Source organism: Podarcis raffonei, chromosome 9 (genome assembly GCF_027172205.1).
Source record: "Podarcis raffonei isolate rPodRaf1 chromosome 9, rPodRaf1.pri, whole genome shotgun sequence".
Lineage (NCBI taxonomy): Eukaryota > Metazoa > Chordata > Lepidosauria > Squamata > Lacertidae > Podarcis > Podarcis raffonei.
Genome location: NC_070610.1, coordinates 44,608,940 through 44,633,931, shown reverse-complemented (window position 1 = coordinate 44,633,931; position 24,992 = coordinate 44,608,940). Strand labels below are relative to the sequence as shown.

Genomic DNA, 24,992 nt, shown 5'->3' with positions numbered 1-24,992 from the left:
CACATAAAAGGAAAATAGTAGATACTAATATTACTTTGGATGAGGCCTCAAGTATTAGCTGGAGGTGGAAATTGGCAGATGTTTAACTCATAGCCGTCTTGTGCTTTGCCCCAGTACATAAGTTCTGAACTGTGGTTTGTGGTGTATTTGCAGGTGGTCATTGAACCTTGGTTTATATTCCAACTGTAAAACTAGAACTTTTGGGTTGGCATGCTTCCTTCTTTCCAGCAGCAACATAGCTACAGACAGTAGATGTAACTAACAACACTTTCTACTTGGTTTTTTTTTAATAGGTGCACAGTTGCCGCTGAGGCTTCATGTGAATTCGGATTTTAAAATGTGTTCTCAGAGGACATGTCTCATACAAACCACAGACTTTTTTGTGGGGTTTTTTTTGTGGAGTAAACTTTATGTGATATTATTTCATATTTTCTTTAATTGTTTCAAATTCATTGAATGCAACCCCCCTGAAATAAACCAATGCAGTTAAATGGCTGCAACCCTGAACACATTTACAGTATGAGCATATGCTTGCTTACTTTTGCAGTCAGTTCCACTAGGAGCACCATGATGTTGTTGTTGTTTAGTCGTTTAGTTGTGTCCGACTCTTCGTGACCCCATGGACCAAAGCACTGCCTCCCGCAGTTTGGTCAGACTCATGCTGGTAGCTTCGAGAACACTGTCCAACCATCTCGTCCTCTGTCATCCCCTCCTCCTTGTGCCCTCAATCTTTCCCAACATTAGGGTCTTTTCCAGGGAGTCTTCTCTTCTCATGAGGTGGCCAAAGTATAGGAGCCTCAGCTTCAGGATCTGTCCTTCCAGTGAGCACTCAAGGCTGGTTTCCTTAAGAATGGATAGGTTTGATCTTGTTGCAGTCCATGGGACTCTCAAGAATCTCCTCCAGACCATAATTCAAAAGCATCAATTCTTTGGCGATCAGCCTTCTTTATGGTCCAGCTCTCACTTCCATACATCACTGCTGGGAAAACCATAGCTTTAACTATACGGACCTTTGTTGGCAAGGTGATGTCTCTGCTTTTTAAGATACTGTCTAGGTTTGTCATTGCACCATGATGGATCATACCAAAGGTCCGCGCAGTCCTGAATCCCGCTTCCCACAAGAGTCAAACAGATGCCTTTGGGAAGCTGACAAACAAGGCACCAAAAGCAGTAGCCTGCCATGTTATTGCACCCCAGCAATTGGTATTCTGCCTCTGAACCTGGAATATCCATATCAAGAATGGCAGTCACTGGTAGACTTACTGGGTTGCATCCAACTCTCCTGTTCCGCTTGCACAACAGACTTCTGCTTGCTGCATGGAATTTCCCACTGCAGTGCCCTGCAAACCCTCAAAATGTGATCCCAAGGTTTGGATGACCCCTCCGGATCAGGATTTGGGGTTGTGTAGGGAGAGGAGAGGAAATCCCATTGCATGGGTGGGATGGCGCAAATGCAATCCATTTGCCAAGGCCACATTTTGGGGCTGCAAATTCCATCCACAATGCAAAGCTCAGACGGTAGAGCATGAGATTCTTAACCTCAGGGTTGTGGGTTTGAGCCCCATGTTGGGCAAAAGATTCCTGCATTGCAGGAAGTCGGAGTAGATGACCCTCTTTGTCCCTCCTAACTCTACAATTATGTGGGAAAGTATTTTGTCTCCCCTGAAATCTCCTACTAATTAATTTCTTTGAATAGCTTTTAGTTCTACCTTGATGGCAGAACTGTTGTACTGCTGCAAACCCATGAGCACATACTTGGGAATAAGCCCACTGAACTCACAAGTACAGTAGATAGGTGTAGGACCAAGTTGTTGATTCCATTGATTTCACTAGGATGTAGGCACACTTAGTTTTTTGTATGCATTATCTCATTGATAATGCTGTCACAGGAAGGAATATATGATGGTGCATTGGTCATTCTAGCTCAGTATTGTCTACAAGGACTGGCAGCGGCTTCTGAAGTTTCTTTCCCAGCTCAAACTGGAGAAGCCAGGGATCTGAACCTGGGACCTTTTGCAAGCAAAGCATGTACTCTCCCACTGACCTTTACTAGCCTGTCCCTAAAAGTAGCAAGCAGGATTCTGCTCAATTACCCAGGCCATATGTACAGTGGTACCTCGGTTTAAGAACAGCCCTGTTTACGAACTATTTAGTTTACGAACTCCACAAAACCGGAAGTAGTGTCCCTGTTTGCGAACTTTACCTCGGTCCAAGAATGGAAGCCGAATGGGTGGAAGGGCATCGGTGGCGGGAGGCCTCATTAGGAAAAGCATGCCTCAGTTTAAGAATGGTTTCAGTTTAAGAACGGCCTTCCGGAACGGATTAAGCTCATAAACCGAGGTACCACTGTTTATGCTACTGTGAACCTGGCATAAGAAACCTTTTCCAGCTTCAGGGCTGCATTCCTTTCTGACCAACCTTCCAGGGCCCACATGCCTGAAGCAAGAGCCGGCAGAGCAACAGATGTGACTCTTATCTCTGTAAAATAGGCTACATTCCAGCCACATATGACAGGGAATTCCACACACACAATACACGCCATCCAGGCAAGCAAGAAGCATTAGTTGAAGGACACATTCCAGCCAGGCAAAAGTACTCAAGGATGACAGACCACTGGGGGCCATGTGGGCATGATCAGGTCAAAGTCCAGGTCAGAAGAGCCACACTGGGCTAGCAGATCTAAGGCTCGCCCCACTGCTTTAAATGCATCCATGCAAATATATAATTGTGTATTATTAGCATTTAAGGTGAAGTAAAAACTAAGGCCAACTAGACAGCAAAAACTCTTAATTACTCTCATTAAAAAGTCACAAGATACTAATTTCAGAGTCCCAAAGCACTGTTTTTGCTTTTCTTTTATAATTAGCATGGCTGAAATTCAAGAGCATTTGGTAATCATGAAATGTTGTGAACTTGGGTGACTCACTTGCACATTGACTATCAAAACATTTCCCCACAATAGTCTAGCACACCAGGGGGGCTATTTCTCCTCAAGAGAGGGAATTGCTATTAATAGCAGCTGTTACAAGTTGAAATTATTTTCTATGTTGTCGTAAAGAGTCTTATGGCTTGGTTCATGTTAAAGAATATTTGATGCTGATGATGACAGCTACCCAAATAAGTTCTTGATTGGAAATTCATGCTGGTGCATTGCTTATTTAATACAATGCTGCCATCCGTACTGGAAAAACCTTTTAGCCACAGCAGCTCTAAAGGAAAACTCGTATTTTATAACTGTGACTAATTGATTAATTATGATTAAAAACTGTGTGCAGGAAAAGACCTGTATAGTGCACATCAAATGTGTATATGGCTTAATTTCATAAGATTTATTAAATTCTGTATAATAGGGACCAAGTAGTCCTGTATTGTGGGCGTGTGGAAGCTGGGGCCTTCTAGCTGTTCCAAAACTATAACTCACATCATCCCTGACCACTGGTCATATTGGCTGAGGTTGATGGAAGGTGGAGATAACAATCATCTAGGTGGACCAAAGTCTCATTACTCCTTTATAATACAGACTTATAGCAAGTTTGGGTGAATGCTACAGTATCTGAAGTAGGAAGGCATGAACTATTTGATGTAGTAATATATTTAACCCTCCCCTAACACACACTTTCAAACTGTTTTAAGGTTCCTTCAAGGCTTTTCATGTGTCCTCAATGAGAGAATAATAATGGCAGAGAAGCCGGGTGTGTAAACACATTTGTGTGAAGCTGCAATGAAGAGTGCAGCTGAATGGGACACAGCTGTGGGAAGCCTGAGAAAGTACCATTCACCCAAGTCTAACATAAGAGACTAGGATGGTACCCACTGTTTCTAGGAACTCTTAGTGTTGTAAAACTTTTGTGGGTGAGCTGAGGGTTTGTTTGGACCTGGGGTGAGAACCCATAGGCTGAGAGAGGAGGTGCACCAGAATGAAAAGGAGATATATATATGTGTGTGTGTGTATACACACACACACAGAGTACAGTGATACCTCGGGTTACAGATGCTTCAGGTTACAGACTCCACTAACCCAGAAATAGTGTTTCAGTTTAAGAACTTTGCTTCAGGATGAGAACAGAAATCGTGCTCTGGAGGTGCAGCAGCAGCAAGAGGCCCCAATACCTAAAGTGGTGCTTCAGGTTAAAAACAGTTTCAGGTTAAGAACGGATCTCCGGAACGAATTAAGTACCAGTACTTAACCTGAGGTACCACTGTATTAGTAACTTTGTATTAATGTAACATTTTTATATGTAAATCTGTATTTTTGTAATATTTTGCTTAAGTTGTCTGTTGTTGCTTCAGTTTTGTGTACGCCGCTTAGAGATATTTTATATTAAGCAGTATGATTGATTAGAAATTAAATAATCATTTGCAGAAAAATTGGGTTTGGAGGACGCACATCCTCAGGATACGACCCCAACCCTGCTCTTTTCAGCAGTATTGGAGCAGCAGGAGATTGGTGTGTGTCTTGTGAGATCAGTCCACCCCCAATAAAAAAGGAAGCAAGTTGCACACTGTCTGCTACTTCTCAGCCACCTCAACTCCCAGCTTCAGCTTGCTAAGGGCTAGAGAACCCTGTGCCCACATTTCTGACTCACCCACCTACCTCTATTTTGCATCACTCCTACTCTCCTACCCTGCCTTCCCTCCATATACTCACAAAGGCATAGCAATTTGCAAACACAAGGAGTGGTGCTTATAATGCCTTGGTTAAATTATTAAAACTGTATTTTTGCCAACTTTGATCTTCCTTACGTGTATCTGGCTTGATGTATGCAGAAAGCTTTGGGGACTAGATGAAAATGGCTTAGGTTGATGGGAAATGCGATTGATATTCCCATTGCTTGGTTTAAGTTGGGTATCACAATATTCATATGGCAGGGAGGGGAAACATGTGGTCATCCAGTTCTTGTTGGACTCCAGCTCCTTTCAGGTCTAGTCAGGGATGATGGGAGTTTTAGTCCAGCAATAATCTGAGGGGCACCAGATTATAGTCCAGCAATAATCTGAGGGGCACCAGATTATCGTATTCTAATTTCTTACTCGGCCCAGCATCTCCTCTGAAAATGTGTGGAATGGAGGAATATAAAAAAGGAGGCTGGGTAATGAAAACCATCTGTTGCATAAGCATTTTACTCCAAAGAGTTTCACCTGACCTACTTTCAAAATATAATTTCTGCAATTATATTTTTCAGCTTTACACCCATGTCATGAAAAGTAGGCTGAGCACCCCCACCGTCTGTACAAGGCGCTTCATTTCCTTGAACTGCCACAATCCCGCCTCCCCTTATCCAAAAGTCGTCCTCTCGAGAAACTTTCCAGAGCAATCCTGGCAAGAATCTAGCATTCTCCAGAAGAAGTTTCTCTCCGTTTCCCAGGCCTGCTTCGGCAACTACCCTACTGTGCAATCGACTACTTTTGCGCACTACAGATCCCAGGATCCCTTCCGTAGGGTTGAGTCCCCTCCCTCCCTTATTCGTTAGCGAAAGGAGAGAGCGAGCGAGCGAGCAACCTCTGGCCGACTTTCAGAGAGTGGGGAAAACACTCGCTTCCTCTGCTTTGGACGGAAAGCACGCAGAAGAGCTATAGAGGCCAACGCTGGGGGAAGAAGAAGGGAGAAAGGTTTAGGGAGGGGTGGGCAGCGTCACAGCAGAGCGGGCTCCAAAGGCAGGGCACTCGGGCTGCAATCCTAACCCCCGTTACCTCGGAGTTAGCCCCGCCGAATTCAACAGGGCTTACTTCCAGGTAGCCATAGGTTAGGATCGAGCTGTTGCAAACTGGACTTTCCGCTTGCTGAACAGGGGCGGGGGAGCCCCTCTGGGGCAGCGCCCCCCTCGCCCGCGGTGGACACGTGGAATTGCGTCCCCGCCTCCCCCGGTTTTTAACAGTTCCGACGTTCTGAGAGCGCAGAATTCCGCCGCCCTCAGGATTCCAGAGGGGCGTCCCCTGAACTGGCTCCACGTTGCAGCTGCAGCGAGGCCCGTCGAGGCAGCACTTCGAGCGGGGACGGGACTAACCGGCCGGGTTCCTCCTCCGCGCTGTACCAGGAAGGGACAAAGCGCAGGCTGTAGCAGCGTCCAGGCTTGCCCAGGAGCTGCCAGCTGAAAGTTACGGTGGCCGCTCTGTGTCTTTTCCCTACCCGTCGGCTGGGAGGAGGAGAAGGAGCGCCTCTGTCCCTCCGGCCCGACGTGGGCTCTCTGCCTGTGTGCGCCTTTGGATACACACACAAATACACCACCTCTCTCGGCCCGTTCCTCCCTCTCTTCCCTCTCCTGCTCTTTCCCGGCCGTCTCCTCCTCCCTCCCTCCTCCTCTTTCCCCTCCTCTTTCCCTTCCCCCAGAGTTGCCGGAGGAGGCCGGAGCAGGCAGGCAGGCAGGCAAGCAGGCAGGCGCGGTGCTCCTGTTGTGTGCGCGCCTCTCTCTCCCTTTCTCTCTCTCTCTGGGCTGCCTCCTCTCGGCCCAGGCGCACCGCAGCTGCCCAAGGAAGAGTCTCCCTTCCCTCTGCCCGGTGCGCAGCAGCCATGAGCGGCGGCGAAGTGGTCTGCTCGGGCTGGCTCCGAAAGTCGCCGCCGGAGAAGAAGTTGAAACGCTACGTAAGTGCCCCCCCCCCTTTTTGCCGCGGCTTGCGGGTTGTGCTGGCAGGGGCGTCCCTCGGCTTGCAGCCGCCGCCGCCGCCGCTCTCCGTTCCTCCTTCCTTCCTGTGTGTGTGTTTTCGCCCTCAGTCCTTTCTTCAGCTCTCCCTTTCCTTCCGCGCCTCAGCCTCTCTCGGTCCCCGGAGCGTCCCACCCAACCTGGGCTGCGGTGAAGGCTCCCCTGGCGAGCGGGGCTGCTCGGCTTGCCCACCCGAAGGTGCTCGGGGCAGCCGCGGAGCCCGTCAGCCTCCCAAGTACTTTTCAAAACTGCCAAGTGCGCAGTTCTGGTTTCTCAGCGTTTTGCAAAAGGCCCTGAGCGGACACAACTTTTACCACCTTCTTCTTTATCAGTGCCCTTTGCCAGGGGATGGCGGTGGGGGAGCGGGCGAAGTTGAGTCCAGAGGACGCTAAGTTTTTGGTTTTTTTCCTGGAACGGTTGTCTTAAAGAGAAAAAAAAGGGGTGGAAGACGGGAGATCCTTTTGGAACCGGGTGATAATTTTGTTCTTCGAACTTCCGCTGGTTATCCTTGTATGTGATGTCTGTCCAATCCGATTTGCAGCATAAAATACAACTCTAAGGTCCCCCCTCCCCTCCACTGAAAGGACACCCGTGCGATAAATAACCTGCAGGCTGTGAACAGATAGTCGCATGTGCATAATCGTGCATGTAGGTGTGTTGTTGGAGCTACATGTGAACCTGCAGCCATATGGCTTCCTAGTGCACATAACACAACTTATCTGAGCTTGTGTGTTTGTTTAAGATTTGTATGTGCAGCAGACATTGCCACTCAAAGGACACCCAATGGGGAAGCCAGAGTATCAGAGTAACGCAGTGATTTTGGGGTGGGGGTGGTACCATAGATGCTTAGAAACCAAGTAATTTTTTAAAAACCCAGATTCTTCCCTAATTTTCCTTCCCAGGTGTAAATGCACACAAATCTAGTTTATCTGAGCTGTGCAGCCATGTATAAATAAAATCTGCCCATGACATCGATTCTTACATATATCATTGATGATTTTGCAGCCGTCTCTAATATGTGGTGCCTCTATAGATTATGTATTTTAGTTGCAGTGAGATGTAACTAATTGGCAGAACTCTGTTATCCCTAGTGCCATTCAGATTAGGATAGGAAGACCAAATACTCCTAGAAGCCTTTGGTTTTAATACCAAACCTTTGCCTCCTAAATTTCTACATTTCAATACATGTTATTTTAATCCCTTCACTCCTACGGGTGCTAATGAGACTGCCCATTCTCTCTCATACCTTCAGGCATAACATTTCTCAAGCTACACCATTGGATTCTGGTCTCTAAACAAAACAAAAACAAAACACTAAGTACTCTAGTTAGTACAACAAAAAAAGAGACTGTCCTTAGAAAACAAAAAGCAACCATTTTCACGTTGTCTAGCCCTGACTAAGGTCCCATCTGCACTAGACATTTAAAGCGCTATGAAACCACTGTAAACAGTCATAGTTTCCCCTCAAAGAATTATGGGTGCTGTGGTTTGTTAAGTGTGCTGAGAGTTGTTAGCAGCCCCCTATCTCCCCACAGAGCTGCAATTCCCCTAGAGAGAGAGATTTTGATTGTTTCACCATTCTAGCTTTCTGAGGGGAATAAAGGTAAAGGGACCCCTGACCATTAGGTCCAGTTGTGACCGACTCTGGGGTTGCGGTGCTCATCTCGCTTTATTGGCCAAGGGAGCCGGCATACAGCTTCCGAGTCATGTGGCCAGCATGACTAAGCCGCTTCTGGCGAACCAGAGCAGTGCACGGAAACGCCGTTTACCTTCCCGCCAGAGCAGTACCTATTTATCTACTTGCACTTTGATGTGCTTTCGAACTGCTAGGTTGGCAGGAGCAGGGACCAAACAACGGGAGCTCACCCTGTTGTGGGGATTCAAACCGCCGACCTTCTGATCGGCAAGTCCTAGGCTCTGTGGTTTAACCCACAGCGCCACCCGCATCCCCTGAGGGGAATAGGTGTCTCCTAAACTTGCAGCATCCTTCGGAAACTGCAGTTCCCAGGATTCTTTTGGGGAAGCCACAACTGTTTAAAGTGGTATGATACATTGTAGGTGGGCTCTAAATGCTTAGCAGAGTTTGGCTTGTTGAAGTAGATAATTCATCATTTTCTGATACAGAGGAAATGTCTCAGTAATGGAGGCATTCAAGTAGTTTATATGAGTAGACATCCTAACATTAGAAATACCTAAATATCATTATTAACCTATAACTCTTTCCTTGCATGTTGTCACCTCTGGTTAAACAGAATGTTGTCTTGCAGTGGTGATCATCAAGTTATCACATATTTATCCTTGGAAGGGACAGGAGTGGGAAGCCCCTAAGTCTCGCTTCAAGCTCCGTTAAACACCTTGATCCTTTAAGCAAATCTGGGTTTGAAGTGGTAAAGGGATAAGTGGTTTAAGCAAGTCCAATTTTAAAAAACAGTACCTGAGTAGAATCTTGGGATGAGATGAAATTGGGCTTCATAGAGAAAGCTTTGGCCATGACCTGAACTAATGACTAATAGGGTTAGTGGCACATGTGAAAAAGCCGAAGGACATGAGCTTGTATCTGTGGAATAGCAGTTCAAAATAATAAATCTTGGGAGGAACTGTATATGAAGCAACTAGGCTGGTGAATCACTTCTCTATGGTTGGCATTTAAGCAATCAGGCAAAAAATGGAGGGAATACCATCATATAGTGTCAGACTTGTTGTTGTTAGGTGAAGTGTTGGGTTAGCTTCATAAGTTACCTTCTTCTAATGAAGAAGGCCTCTTCATTTGGAGGAAGGAAGGCAGTCTTTGGATCAGATTTATAGGGCAATAGCCCACTAAGTCATGCTTGGAGTAGACCCATTGAGGTCAAAGGGCATGACTGATTTGTCCATTAATATTAATAGGTCTACTCTTGAGTTCAGCTCAGTAGGATATCATCCATTTAGTCTTGCTGCTGCAGTATATTAAATACTTTCCTATTTTCCTTTCAATTGCAAGCCTCTTTTTTAGGGTGTTTCAACAGAAATATATATTATAAAAATACACATATCAATCATTCAACTATTATACCATAAGCAAGGATGGGTCAATAAGTCTATTTCCAGTTTGCATCACTTTTGCTTTGTGTTCACCCCATAAATCCATGCTTAAGAAACTCCACCAATTTGAATAGAAATATGTACTTAAACACACATTTCTGAGTATATTTTTTGTCTAAAATGAATTTTGAAATGTAAGATATCTTTTAAAAATTAAGGCTCAAATCGTATACTTTGGGAGTAGGCCCCATTGAACTTAATTGGACTGACTATAAGTAGACATGGATAAGATGTGCTGTCAATATAGGTTATATTGTTTTTTGAACTAAGAACTGCATTGGAACATTCAGGAAGTGTGAATGCTAGTGGATAACTATGTTCCAATTTGTGTATTGGTTTGGGAGATGCAGATCAACCCAGTCCATTTTGGAATGTGCAAAGACTGAATTCCTCAAGTGCCTCTAATTAGAACTAGTAAAGGTTTTACCCCTCAGTTTTGAAGTCTTCTTTCCATCTCCTCATTAGTGATTTGTCATCCATATTCTAAATGTTCTCCATCTCTGGCCTCTGGGAAGTAGATTGTGAAGCATCATATCAAGAAGAAAGAGCCTACCACTTTATTATATGAGGGTGGTAAGGAAGTTCATAAAACCTGTGTCTATAGGCAGAGAAGTATTCTATTTGGGTGTGGTGAATGGGTGTATGGTTTGTTTTTGGTAGAAGAGATCTAGTTGTTGTTTCTTCTGAGGCGGGCTCCTAGGAGCAATTAGTACAATAAATTGAGGTAATCATTAACTCCTTTATTTATAGTCCTGTCACACGTGCTTTGGTTCAATGTATATTACTTTTCTCCTCTGTCAACCCTACTGAGGCATTTTTACTGAGAGATAAAGTGGATGATCATGCTTAACTTAATAAGTGGGACTACATATGTGGGATTTCCTTCCATTTTTCTGGCAGATATTTGTTCATTTGCTTCATATTGGGGAGGGGGCTAAAGCAACTATGTTCAGGCAAAAGCAGGAGAGGCCAGGCCGATAAATATGAATTTCTCATGCAGTATTCCTACTGCAGGCATATTTGTGCTTCAGGGTTGCTTCTAGAAATGCTGTATGGCAGACTTTCACTTCACATTTCCTTTCCTGACTAGTGTGGAGCTTTATTGCCTCACATGTTTTGTGATCCAGTAAAATCCCCTATTTGGCATTCACGACTGCAAGCAAGCTTTCATCTTCCCTTCAAACCCATCCTTTAACTGGTTGTATGGACTCCTGTTTTGCTTAGCTTACATGTTCTGATGCATTGTTTGTCTCCTGTGACTCTTAGCTTAAGGTCTGGAGGGCTTTGCGAACTGGATTTGGGATAAGTATTGTTGTGGTTGTGTTTAGCCTAAGACTGTTGCTCTGCCCAATCAACATTAAAGGAAACTGTTGCTTGAAAAATTCAGAAAGCAAGTTGCCACACCTTTTCTTGAGTAAGTTTGATCAGGCTAAATGTCACTGGGTTCTCCCAAGGTTTCATTTTTCCACAGTGCTCTTGGGGATTTAAATTATGTGCAGCCACTTAGAATAAATTTACTGGAATGACTGAAGTGATTCAAAACAGATTCAGAAGATGTGTTGCTGTACCATCTCTCATGTAAACTTACTCAAGTGAACGAGCAGTAGTATATCTTTCGAAAAACTGGAGCAACAGAAGGCTCTTTCCTCGTGTATCCTCCTCCTTCTTCCATGCCCCATTCTATCAGAAGAAGATCTTAGATATGTGAGATCTGGGTTTTCCTTTTATGATGCCAGGTTTTCTTGTTTTGTAGTTGCAGATCTGTCAAATTTGCAACTATTATGGAGTACCAAAAATATTGGGGAGGGAGTACAACATAAAAAATGAAAGGGACTCCCAAGCACACAGTCAACATTGTACAGAAACTCCACTAGACTTTCCTGAGATGGTTACTTTATCCCAGCAAAAGAGAACCTGGTGGGTCAGGCCAAAGGCCCAACTAGTTCAGCATCCTTATTCTCACAGTGGTCAACCAGCATCTTGCTTCTGACACTGGACAACTGGGATGATTCTGGGAAGCCCACAAATAGGATGTGAAGTGATGTCTTTCCTCCAGCAACTTTTACCAGAGGCTTGCTGTCTCTTTAACATGGAGAGGTTCCTTTTAAGGATAATAGCTATTGGCAGATTTAGCTGCCATGTATTTGTCTAAAGCCATTTGTTTTAAAGCCATGTAAGCCAGCTGCCATCAACACATATTTTGACAGCAGATGCCATCAGTTCAATTATGTGTTGCGCATTGCCTATGTCGATTCTACTTCTAATTGATTTATTGAGAAGGCGTATGGAGATCAGAAGGGGCAGAGGCAGAAGCGAAGTGCAGCTGACAGAGGGTGTCAAGATCAGAAGCAGTATTGAGCCAGGTTGGGAGCAGGTGTGCAAGCTAGTCTTCCCCAACTTGGTAACCTCCAAGTACTACAACTTCCATCATCCATCAGCACTGGCCAGTTGGGGGCTGGGACTGATGGGAGTTGGAGCCCAACAACACCAGAAGAGTTGCAGGTTCCCCATGCTTGTGCCAGCCTGGCTTCTGGCACTGTTGTTCAATCCCTTCCCTTGCAAAAATGGTTACTCAAATAGGATTTCCCTTTGCAGGAAGCATACTGATTCTCCTTCAGTGAGACTTATTCTTCCACGTGCTCAGTAATTCTAACTTTAATAGAAATATTCACTAGTTTATGAGGAACAAATTTGGGGCAATGGGCTTGTAATTTTGTACAGCTGTCCCCTGTTAAATTGGTGCTACATTGCCTACCTCCCAACCATCTGGTAATAGGTCTAATCTCAGTGTTGTTACATATTTCTGTGTCATATTTTGTATTTTTTACAGTGTACTTCTATACATTGGGGACGCGGGTGGCGCTGTGGGTTAAACCACTGAGCCTAGGGCTTGCCGATCAGAAGGTCGGCGGTTCAAATCCCCGCAACGGGGTGAGCTCCCGTTGTTCGGTCCCTGCTCCTGCCAACCTAGCAGTTCGAAAGCACGTCAAAGTGCAAGGTACCACTCCGGCGGGAAGGTAAACGGTGTTCTGGTTCTCCAGAAGCGACTTAGTCATCCTGGCCACATGACCCGGAAGCTGTACGCCGGCTCCCTTGGCCAATAAAGCGAGATGAGTGCCGCAACCCCAGAGTCGGTCACGACTGGACCTAACAGTCAGGGGTCCCTTTACCTTACTTCTATACATATCTACTCAGAAGTTGGTTTAATTAAATTAAGTGGGACTTACTCCCAGGCTAGTGAAGATGGGATTGCAGCCATAGCTGTTCCTGTTGCCTCTTACTACTTCGGCTGCCCTCTTGGGGGTAGGGAAAGCGCTTCAGCCATGAGTATCTGTCCAACATCTTCCACACAGAATACTGGTTTAAAGAATTCATTCTCCCTCTCTGCATTCTTCCCAAGTTTCTTCAGTACCCCTTTCACAGCTAACCACTTGGATGGCATCTTAAATACGACTGCAATTCATAGACAGCCACCTCCATAGTTAGCCGGTTTCCTGCTTCAGATATATTTAAATAAAAGTTTATTGGCCATTTTGATGTTTGTAGCAAGGAGTTCTTGCTGTTTTTGCTTTTGCTTGCCAGCATAGATTTCCTTTTGCCAGAATTGCTGCTCCTTTAAATTTTCCTCAGCTGGGTAAGGATGTAACATTTTGGAGGAAACTTTCTTGCTCTTTCTGTCTTCCTTGACTCTGCTTGCTAACTGGTGACTTGTTTCATACTTTTCTTATCTGCCCTATCTAGGCTTCTATTCTCATTTTTAAATAACCTCAAAGCATTTTGGGGAGATTTGACCCATTTAACAGACTTGCTTCCAGCTTCTTTCTAGCTAATACTTCAATTATTTTGAAATTAAATATGACTGCACTGGGACTTTCTAGGCAACTTTCCATTTACATACATGTTGAATTGGATAGCATTGTGGTCACTGCTCCCCAGTGGTTCAGTAACTCTTACATCTTTCACCAGATTATGGGCTTTGTTCAGAATTAAGTCCAAGTTTGAGCCAGCTTCTCAGCTAATGGTTATAAGGGACAATTATTTGTTGTATCTAGAAATTTCACCTCCTTGTTGCAACCTGATGTGTATGTACCCAGTCAATGTAAATATAGTTAAGGTCTCACATTAGAATAGTTTCTTCCTTTGGCTGTGCCCTTAATTTTTCTCTATCTCAAGATCACCTTCAATGTTTTGGTAATAAGAGTGATGGCTTAGCATGAATACTTGGCTCTGGGAGAGGAGATTGCAAGTGTTTTGTTCATCTCACTAGTTGTTCTAATGCTGTGCTGAGCTAAGCCATGGTTTGGCTTAGCGTTCTGTCTGAACCTGGGGTTGGCACTTAGCTCTCTCCAGACTAACCATGACCTGTAACCAAAAATGATCCTATGATTTACAGCTTGTGGTTTGCCAGGAGAACAAAACCATGAGCCCAGGTTCAGATAAGACACTGAGCCATTCTGCAGCAGCAGAATGGCCAGGGAGGAGGAAAGTGGCTGAAATCTCTTTTTGTGGAGAGCTTGTACAATCATGCTAAGCCATGGTTTGACTTAGCATGGTTTGCCAAACAGGCCACTATGTCCCCACTACTTGTTGGGTCTAGTATTTCTACTCACAGTGATTCTGTGAAGTTTGTTCCTCTTAAATGTTGGAGCTTTTTGGAGTTGCTGTCATTGTTATCCATCTTCTTAGATCTGGTCATACCCAGAGATTGTTTAAAAATTGTGCTGCAACCTTTTTAGACATTGAGCACCAGTAGTCTGAAGTTCGTGTCTTGTTCTGGTCTGGCTTATGCCATCATGTTCCCCAGTGCCTAACAAAAATTTAAATCCTTCCTGCTGGTGCCACTGCTACTTGTGCATTGATTCCTTGTTGGCCTTGCATGCAGAAAAGGTAACATTTCTGAAAATGTCACCTGGATTTCAACATCCTATTCAGCAACCTAAATTTGCCTTCCCTCATTGTATTTCCAGATGTTTAGATGATAGTGCTCATATGTACCACTTGAAATACAGACAAACAAAGAGGTATTAATTTGGGACCTGAGTCTCAACAAAGAAGGCACCAGGTGGTGATTAATGGGGTTGTCATTCCAAAAATGCAGCACCACAAAACACTGAAAAGGACCTCTTATCCTACGTGGGAAAAGGCTCCTGTGATTTTCTTAATGCCGGTGCAGGTTTCATATGGAAGTAGGCCATCCTTTCAGTTCTTATGGCAATAATTATGGGCTGGCATGATCTTAGCCTGGATATGCAGGTCGTTGGCTTTGGTTCTTCCTAGCCATGGATCATTTGTTGTTTATCTGTCCTTTTATACACCTCCATGTGTGTGAATAGGTGCAATGTACATTTTGAGTTCTTGTTCTGATTATTTTGGGGGTAGGGAGGGAAAATAAAGTTTGCCCGCATTCATGGTGATGATCTGATTTCTACCCCTTTCTAAACATAATTTTTGATGCCAGGTTTTTGCAACAGGATTACTTGTTCCCTAACACTTGATATTTGAGAGGCACACTTTCCCCCGCCCTTACTGCTGGCTGCATGCAGTTCATTGGAAAGAAGCTTTGCCCTTGGGATAGAAATGTTTAGATTGTAAATTACGGGGTGGGGGTGGGGGTGGGAGACTAGAGACAAGAAAATGTTTTTCTTTTTATAGCACCCTACAGTTTCTCCTGTGTAAATATTTTAATAGGCTACAGTAGATCTGACATTTTAAGATGCATGAAACTGTTTCTTGTTTGCTGAGAGGGCAGATTCCTTGACATGGGAATAGCAATGCTGTTGTGTGCTAGCAGCTTTTCAGACCTTTTTCAGGAACTGTCTAGTCATGTTTGGGCAATGGATCTTGCAGGAAATGTTCCATCTGTATGCTGTTTATTCCAAGGTGGACTAGGTGATGTCTGTATTCATGAACAGATGTTGCAGGCAGTTGTTGCTCATACAGAAACAGGGTCTGGTTCTCACACCCATATATACCGCTTGATCCCTCTATATTAGATTGGCAGCTGAGTGTGTCAACTAACCCTGCTGAAAGATGTGCCGTTGGAGGTGAAATTCAAGTTCAGTCTGTTGTGTTGGATCTGTACTGGCCATTCACACATGCAAGACATCGCTTAGCGCTGCAGTCAAGAGTGTTGACCTTGTTTACGGGAAGCAAGGTGGGTGGAGGGTGGAGGATTTTGAACTAAGGAACAGTTATTAAATAATTTGTGAAAGCTGGGATTGTTGTGCAGATAGTAATAAATATAAGCAATCTTGGAACAGGGAGAAAAAGAAACATTCACATCACTCATCACCTTATCATGAAGTGATAAGGAGTGGGTTCAGTTGGAGCTAACTGTTGTTGTTTTTATTTGCTCTGGCCTTGCTCTTCCAAAGTAAGTTTTTTGATCTGGTCTTTATTGGGGCATTTGTTGCCTTTTATATATTCATACTTGAGCAGATAGCATTTATGTTCTAACCTGCTTTGTATTTTCTCTGTACTTAATATGATGATGTTTTGTATGGTTTTATTTTGGATCTCATTTTTGGTTTGTAGACCATAAATCGATGGTGATGATGATTCAGTGTGTATAGTCATCTATATATATATATAGAGAGAGAGAGAGAGAGAGAGAGAGAGCTTCATGCCACCCCAATCCCCACAAGCTGTGTGAGATTTCAGGGATTTCAGGCACCTACCCAGGGTTATGTTTCCATGGGGAAAATCAAAGCACAGTGGAGGCTAGTGTCTTCGTGAAATATGGTTTATGAACACATATTTGCCCCTGGAAGTCTGTAATTGAGCAGGTGCAGAACATTATACCCCCAAGAGAGTTTCTTATTGTTCCTCTGATAGTTTCAGCAAGCTTGAGTCCAAAGCAGTCATGGTTCCCGGTCTCTGAGTTGCAGCCTCTTCAGGCATCAGCAAAGATAGTTTTGGCCTGCCCAGCAGCTCATGGAGGTCTGGCCTGCTTCTTCTCAGCACACCTCTCACCAAAAACCTAAGCCTTCTGCAAAACAGCACATTTTACTGTCACCTCACACCCATCCCCATCACCTTGGCAACCCTGTTTTGCACAGACCTGAGAAGCTTCTTTGAAGTGTAGGTGCCTGGCCCTTGTTTCATAAAGGCTTGCATTCAACCAGGCTGGCAAGGCTGGTTTGCATAAGCGGGTTCAGGGATCCCCTGTGTTTCTGGCACACTTCTGTAGCTTGCATTTCCCCTTCCTATCCCAAATATTAGCTAGATTCTGACATTCATTTATTTCTTGCATTTAGGATGGTTCCCCACCCCAAACTTATAACAGCATGCTATGTCTGAAGTCTTCCCCCCGCCCTTTGTTGGCAAAGGTGTTATAAGTGTTGCAAATTGTATTATACAGTATGTTGCAAATCACTTCAGGATGTTTCAGGGGAACGGTTCATAAATGAAGTATATAGTCTTACACTAGTAAATTGGGCAGTTTTATTTTTTATTGACAAGTGAAATCTATCTTATTTCAAAATGACTAAGGATCTTGATATTTGGCATCTCTGAGAAAATTCTTTTTTACACAAGTGAGTGTTTTCTGGCTGTGTAGCTAAAGGAAAATTTCATTCTATACCCACAGGGTGGTGTGACTTAACACTCTGCCTCTGTGCATATCTTGCAGTGAACACTTGCATAATAATTGTTATAGTTCATACTAAAGTTACTTGCTAGCCTTTCCTGAGAAACTAGTGTTGCTGACTATATAAGAGGCGCTGTTAAGTTTGAACTACAAGGATAGCAGCCATGGCCATGGGCATTCTAGCTAAATATCTACAGCCATAAAACCTTTTTTTTCAGCTTCCAGATACAATGAGACATAACCCAGGTGGCTCCTCTTAGCCAACAATTCCTGCCACTATAAAATAGCTCTTCTTGCTACGCTTCCTTGGTCAGAGGAGCTGCTTAATAGACTTGTCTACCCAGACTTTAAGACGTTGCCTATAGATTTGTACATCACATGTAATTGTAGCTTCTTGACTGTGCTGCAAGCAGGTTTGGTTCCTTCTGATGCTTGATTGCTAAGCTTCTATCCTGACTAAAGCAGAGGCTGCATTTGGGCATCCACTAAGCCATTAACTATGGTTAAGCAAAAGAGCCTATGCACAAGGGGAAGGGGAAAAAAACCCTGGCCTAGTGTTGCATATGAACCAGTGCTCATAACTTGCAGGAGCAAAACAAGCCACAAAAGGGAAGCCAATAACAAACATGAATCTTATCTCCAGGTCATGGAGAGAAACACTGAGCGCACTGGTTCAGGCACAGTGCTGAACCAGTTGCTCAGTGGTTTGTTTCCCCACTCGCAAAAGAAAGGATTGAAGAAGGAGATCTCAAACTGTGTGCCTCAACTAATTTGCTTAGCCATAGTTAGTGGTTTAGTGCTCCACTGGAACATGGTCAGAGCCTGATTGGGAGCTGGATGTACATGCCAGACTTCCCAGAATATAGAATGTGTGTGCTTTCAAATTTATAGAAGGATGTAATATGATGTGCTGAAGTAGGACTAAAGCGACTTCCCAATATATGCATATGTTATTTAGAAAGATGTGGTCCACCAGCAATCACCACCTGATCAGTGAAGAGGGGGCAATTATAATCTCATGGTACTGTGGTGGGTGGTGAGGTCAAAATTTTGCCCCCTGTCACAATGGAGATGTAAATATTTCCTTCTGTCTCATCCAGTGAGCAATGTTCAAAATCCCCCAGGCACCAGACTCGTTTTGCGACTGGCATGCATCCAATTGTGAACAACTGAAGATGTTTTGCTTCCAAGTTTGGCGACTAACGTCTCCACCATCTTACTGGTGCACAGCAGCATTTTCTGCAGTGGCGCACGTCCCCATGCCAGTCAACTGGCCGATCTGTGGAGATGTCTTGTCACTGTTCTGGATTGTTTTATTCAATGTTTTAATGTGTTGTAAACCACTTTGACCTCCACCTTCCCTTTAAAATATAAAGTGGTATATAAATGAAAATAACAACAATAACAGCACCACAACAACAGTCCCTGTTGGGGGGAGTTGATGGTGACTAGTCAGTCTGTTATGGCAACCAAAACCTAGGTTTAATGTGCTATTTGGTGATTGGCTTATATATCTGAGTTTCTTACACTGTCAGTGAGCAATTTGATTGGCAGGAAGGGGGCGGGAACCATGTATGCCTGTGTGTGTGTGTGTGTGTGTGTGTGTGTGTGTGTGTGTGTGCTCCATGAGCCTGTATATTGGCATTTGGTGTCCATGGGAGTGTGGGTGGGTGTGCTTGTGGTGGCTACATCCAATGCTGGCATGCAGCTGCTGGAGAGTTACCCAGGATGCTCTTCCAACCATTGAAGGTTAGCCATCCCTGTTTTAAACTGATGTACAGTTCTGGGATAAGAAGCAAGACCCAGCTCTTGGTGGATTCTCGCATGGTTCAGTTTCTCTCTCTCTTCTTTGATTTGTGAACTCCATAGCTACATATTTTGCATAAGCTCTATGTTGTTAGTCTGAAGGCCACTTTAGAACAAAAGGTGGTGTTTTTCAGAGGAAAAGTTACTGGAGGTTTTATATTCTAAGGCTCAGTTGTTTTTCGGAGGAGGCGTATCTTCGATGCCAACATTCTTTTTTTCAAATATGAGGTTGATCATGTGCGCTCTGTACAAAGACCTGATTAAAGCCGGTGGCCAATAGACTTGGCTACAGTAAATGTAATTGCATCGTGGTAACAATGTATGTGTGGAGCTTGTTGAAAGCATAGCCTGTGTTGGCGATTATTCAAAGGTCTGTCTTGGGAGAAGGGGAAGTCTGATTGCCATTGGAAATATTTTTTTATTTAATTCTGTAAAGCTCACTTCCATGTGTATCTAGAAAAATTGCACCTTCACACCCTGTTAGTGAATGCATGTACGTGTTAGAAAAAAATCAGAATTCCATCTGGGCTGAAGATGGTAAGTATGAAGTTGCACTTGTTACATGTGGTTTCAGTGCATTGTTTCAAGAAGTGGGAGGAAGAATACTTTGAAGCTATTAGGCAGACATCTGGTCTGTTGTGTTTTTCAGGTTTTTTCTCTTCCCAAAATGATCTGACGCAGCACTCATAATGTCTAAGCCCTGGAAGCTTCGCTATACTGAAGAATTTCCTTACAATTGGAAAAATTGCCTGGATTTGCGTTAAAGAATTCTGACCCATTTTTTTTTCTCGTGTTGAAGCTGAACTGTGATGTTGTTCATTAAGAAGCAACATTAATTGCTAGCAAAGCACCCTGTGTATAGGTGACATTAAAATCCATTAAACAGATGCTGAAAATGCTGGGGAGAAACTCCAGCAGCATCTCTTGTGAGTAGCAGGTCAACTTTGTCCTGTTGGGACTAGCAGATTTGTCTGCTTGTTTTTAAGGTCCAAGTAGGTAACGTTTATGTATGCTGGGATATCTCCCATCTCAATCTGGGAGGCAGTGTTGGCTTGTTGGTGTTCAGATGAACCCTGATGCAATTCTATGAGCTTGATGTTTTGCTCCTGTTACCTGTGTGAAGAGCCAGCGATGTGATGTAGTGGTTAGTGTGCTAGACCAGGCCTGGGAGACCCAAATTCTCATCCCTCTTTAAGCATGAGGCTCCCTGAGTGACCTTGGACTAGACACACACTCTCAGCCTAATGTCCCAATCCTCATAAGTTTGTTGTGCAGAAGAATGGGCGTGGTTGAGAACCATGAACATCACCTTGGAAGGAAAGCTAGGACATAAGTATAGTAACTAAATGAAAATATCCATTGGTCATCCCTATATCCATAGTTGCTGTACCCTATCTCTAAAACTCCCTTGCAATACATGCCTAGTCCCCCTCCTGGAGGCTACTGACTGCCATTTTATTTAGGTGGGCCTCTAGCTGGAGTAATCTCTGCTCTCAAGTAAGGAATAATTATCTAGGCTTTTTTCCATGTTGTGTTTGTGCTGTTAGTGCCATTATTGGTACTGGGAGGGATTCGAGATAACGTCAGTGGTTCCAGTGATAGGCTCTGCCCGTATGTCCCAAGAGGTAGCCCACTTATCCTGATGACCCCCAACAGTGTGTGGCCACAGAGAAAATGAATTGGGCATTAGATGTGGAAATATAGAAAAAAGGAGATATGACCCAGTTTGAATCAAGTTGCGCAACATTTATTTTCATTCGCTGTTACATTTGTGTCCCATCTTTCCCACAAGGAGCTTAAGGTGGTGTACGTGGTTCTCCCTGTCCTCATTTTATCCTCACCACTTCGTGAGCAATAAGCTAGAGTCAGCAGCAGTGACTGGCCCAATATCACCCATTGAGCTTTGTGGTAGAGTGTGGATTTGAACCCCTGGTCTGCTAGGTCCTAGTCGGACTTTCTGATCAGTACACTGGCTCAAACAAACTGCAGTAAATCTGTGTCTGGGTTGTACCACTTCAGACTGCATGTGGGGGCTGGATGGCTTGATCCTCTATGCTAAAAAACAGTCAGTCAGTCCTGTCTCCCTACTTCCACATAGACTAGCTTAGTTGAGCCTCCTCTCTGATGTCTGACGTGGATTTGGGAAGAGGTCATCGACAACTGAACCTAGCCTTTTACCTTGGCTTTTTCAGAATGCATCATTTGCTAATTCTTCAAACCCTTCATGTTGGCATTCCTCTAAAGAACTGAAAGTGACTTATTCTAACGAAAGCTTGGCTTGGAAAAGCAAAGTGTAGCTCAGCAACTTTGCTCCGGGGCAGTTTCTTAAATTACAAGCTGCTTGCAAGAACCTGTATTCATGTAAACAGGAAAACTCTCAAGGGGACACATATATATCATAGCACTGTTTATCTATGCATATGTAACACTTTTAATTTGGGAAGTGCTTTGCAGTCTTTTATTGTGTTTGCACTCAGAACAACCTTGTGGTTAGGTCATTAACTAATCCAGGCTTGCATGTGTTCAGCACAGGTAGGGCTACATTTGAAAATCCCCTTTTAGTTTTGTTTCAGTGCTTGTCTGTTCATTTGCATGATTTTGAGATGCACAGTCCTGGTGAGAGAGATAATAAAAGTGCTTTCCAACAAGGCAAAGTGTTTGGTTCCAAAACATCTGGAGGACACCAGATTGTCAAAGGATATGATAGAGTGTCTGCATTTCTCTACATGCTAGGCGACTCTATTTCTAAACGCACAGGTGTAACTCCTTCCTTTGTTCATTTATTCATACATTTTCCCCCCATCTTTGGACAAAATGCCTATTTGTGGATTGAAATTCAGTACATTAAAAATCTGAGATTCTTGTGGGGACGTCCATTACCTGTTCTGAACAGACACCTATCAAGCTTGCTACTTAACGAGGAGGCTTCAGCTTGTTAGAAGTGACCTTCAGTAGGAGTGCCTAAAAGAAAATTCAGTATGAGGCTTAATAGAGTAAATTTCTATTAATTTGTAGTTTAACCATCCCTCACAGAGCTACAGTTCCCGGCAACCTTAGCAAACTACAGTTCTCAGGATTCTTTGGGGGGAAAGCCATGACTGTTAAAACTGTATGAGTGCTTTAAATGTGCAGTGTAGATGTGACCTTAGACTTGTGACAGTCAGCAAATAGCTGTGAAAAGTATTTTCAGAGCGTCTCATCTCTCCCGTGTGACTAGTTACATGCTGAGGCCTAGAGTCCTTGGTGTTTTGGAGAAGAGGGATATTTGGCTGACCTTACAGGGGTTGCCACTATGGCTCCCTCCATAGGTTTTTGGACTAGAACACGCATCAGCTCCAGCTGGCAAAAGCAATGGTTGATGAGAATTGTAGTTCAGCAACATCATATTAGCACTGTATTAGCTTCCCCTAAGCTGGTTTGAAAAGAGGAAATCATCTTGCACTGCGAAAAGTATTCAAAGACAACTAATCTTTACAGTTAAGCCCTCCAAAATTGGGAAACACTTGACTTGTCCTTTCGTGTATGTGGATTATGAAAGTCTTATAATTATATGGTGACACAGCATATTTTGTAAGGGACAGCAATGGTAGTTGCTGTGCCAGTTTTTTTCCAGAAAGGGATTGCTTTAAAAATAGCAGTAGAAGAAATGTTACTTCAGAACAGGAGTTATTAGCTGAATTGCAACTTAACAACAGTTTCCTCTGAGTGTGATGAGTTCAGTCTTGTTCCTTTGAACACCAAAGGCTACTTTCAACATGATGTATTTCCTGTACAGAAAGCACCAATATCTAGAAAAAGGTGGCATGTGTGTACAGTAGTTTATATTTCTGTTTCTCTACATATATGCATGCCAGGAAAATGTGACTGAGTGCAGCTTTCTAGTATGTGTATACATTGGCTGCCTTTGGAAGTCATGATGAACCATGGTTTATTGTGACAAAAATGTGTCAAGCCTCCCTCCAGGTTCACGTGCACCCTCTCCTTTTACTTCACAGCATGTTGCCTCAAGGAGAACTTTGCAAGTTTTTGCTGCTTTAAAAAAAAAATTAACCACAGTGTGCGCGGTCAAACAAGTTGTGGTTCAGCTTAATTAGGGTCAGTGACGTGGGATTTCTGGAAGATGTTGACTTGGAAAAATATCAAAAGTCCTAATTTGCATAGAGTGAATTGCATAGTAACATTTTCAGTTTGCATCAGAAAATGTTATGTTGGCCTAGAACAGGATCTAATTCAGCATGTTTTTTCACTTATATTTTGCAAACAAAGCTAAAAACTAGGAAACTTGCAAGTTTGCCTATTGCTGTTTTTGCAATTGTTGTTAAAGAAGTTGGGAAACAAATACACAAAGCAAAGAAAAATTTTCTACCCCACATCACTGATGGTGGTCTGCTGAAAACAAGCTACCTCTACACCATGATTTATGAAGTTGGCTTGTGTCAAAAAGAATTAATCATAGAAGATCATAGAACTATACGGTTGGAAGGGATCCCAAGAGGTCATCTGGTCCAAACCTCTGCAGTGTAGGAATCTCAACATGAGGTCTCCCATCCAATTTGAAACCATACCAGACCCTGCTTAGCTTTGCAAATGTGCTAGCAGTTTAGGGTTAACTGGGGTGGGGGTGGGGAGAGTTTCCATTCTGCTACTGCTGCTGTGTTCTGCCAAGCTAAGCAATGGTTTAGCTCTCCCAGACAGACCATAAACCACAGGGCAAATCTATGCCCTAGTGCAAGCAGCAGAATAACCAGAGAGCAAATTTCACATGGATCCTGTATATTTGTGCCAAGTCTTGGTTTGGATTAGCATGATGCCAGAGTCCAGCCTGCCTCCTTACACTATAAAAAAGTATCACAATTGTGTAGAATTTGCAGGAATTTGAAGAGTATACATGGTACTATCTTTTCTTGATTGTCCACAGTGAATGCTGCATGTTGGAGGTTTGCATGGGCTTCGGAAGCTGGGATCTCAATATAGGCTTAATTGAGATTTAGAATTGTACAAAATGAGTTCTTTGAGATAAGTCCATTTGGAATTATAGTTTTGGCAGTTAGAATGAAGCAAATTTCTTCATTGTTACAGAGCCTTCCCCAGGCATGTATGTGACAAAGTTTTTCATTCACTATTCCTTTGTGGTATGAGAGATAAATGTGAGGGTCTGCCAGCCTTCTTGACCTCACGCTTCATTTTCAAAGCCTTTTTTCCCTACCAGGATGACAGCTGCAGACATTTTCTTTTTGGGTGGTGAAAACTGAGATTCTGAAAGCCTTTTTTAAAAAAGAAATGGGTATTATGGGTTGCACGGAAGTTCTTGGCATTCACCTGCTTCCTCCAAGTCTTTTGTTGTCCCTCTTTGATGGTTTCAAATGTAGTTATAACAAACTTGCAATAATGGTGCTTCTACTAAGAGTTAGCATGCCACTAATATCAGTTTTACAATTTATTTTTTTAAACATTAGTGTAAGCTTGTTGTTGTTCTGGGGCAAAGGTTTGGCTCACCAAGTTGAATTAGAGGTTTCATATCTGGGTCACATACCAAACTGGGACCATTTTTTCTTTTTAAGTTTCCCCAAAGGGCTCATTGGTCTTTGTAGGAGAGCTAGCATAGGGTCTAAACATTGAACAACAAGCCAGTCTTTCTGTGTCTGATGAAGAAAGCCTGCCAAGCTGAGGCAAATCAGAATCAAAACGACTTGACTCCTTGGTCAGACTCTCATCCAAGGCCCTGTGCCACATCATTTCACCATCTTCAATGTGCCAGCTAGGCTTGTAAGATAGGGGCTTGTTGGTCTAATTTTCTTCCATAAGAAGTGGTCCATTTGGCTTCCTCACTGCTTCCTTTTCAGCGCCCTGCTTTTTCGGTGGCAGGGGGCATTGAAAGA

General features: G+C 43.6%; 1 protein-coding gene across 2 annotated transcripts in view; it reads left to right on the top strand.

Moving 5' to 3' along the window:
• Positions 1-5,654: 5,654 nt before the first annotated feature.
• Positions 5,655-24,992, top strand: part of GAB1 (GRB2 associated binding protein 1) — an 82,287-nt gene continuing 62,949 nt past the window's right edge. The window contains exon 1 of one of the 2 annotated variants that reach the window (XM_053403288.1): positions 5,655-6,580. In XM_053403288.1, coding sequence (XP_053259263.1) covers positions 6,509-6,580 — 72 coding nt within the window. In that variant the 5' untranslated portion in view covers positions 5,655-6,508. The remainder of the gene's footprint in view (positions 6,581-24,992) is intronic. The other variant, XM_053403289.1, reaches the window with a different exon arrangement.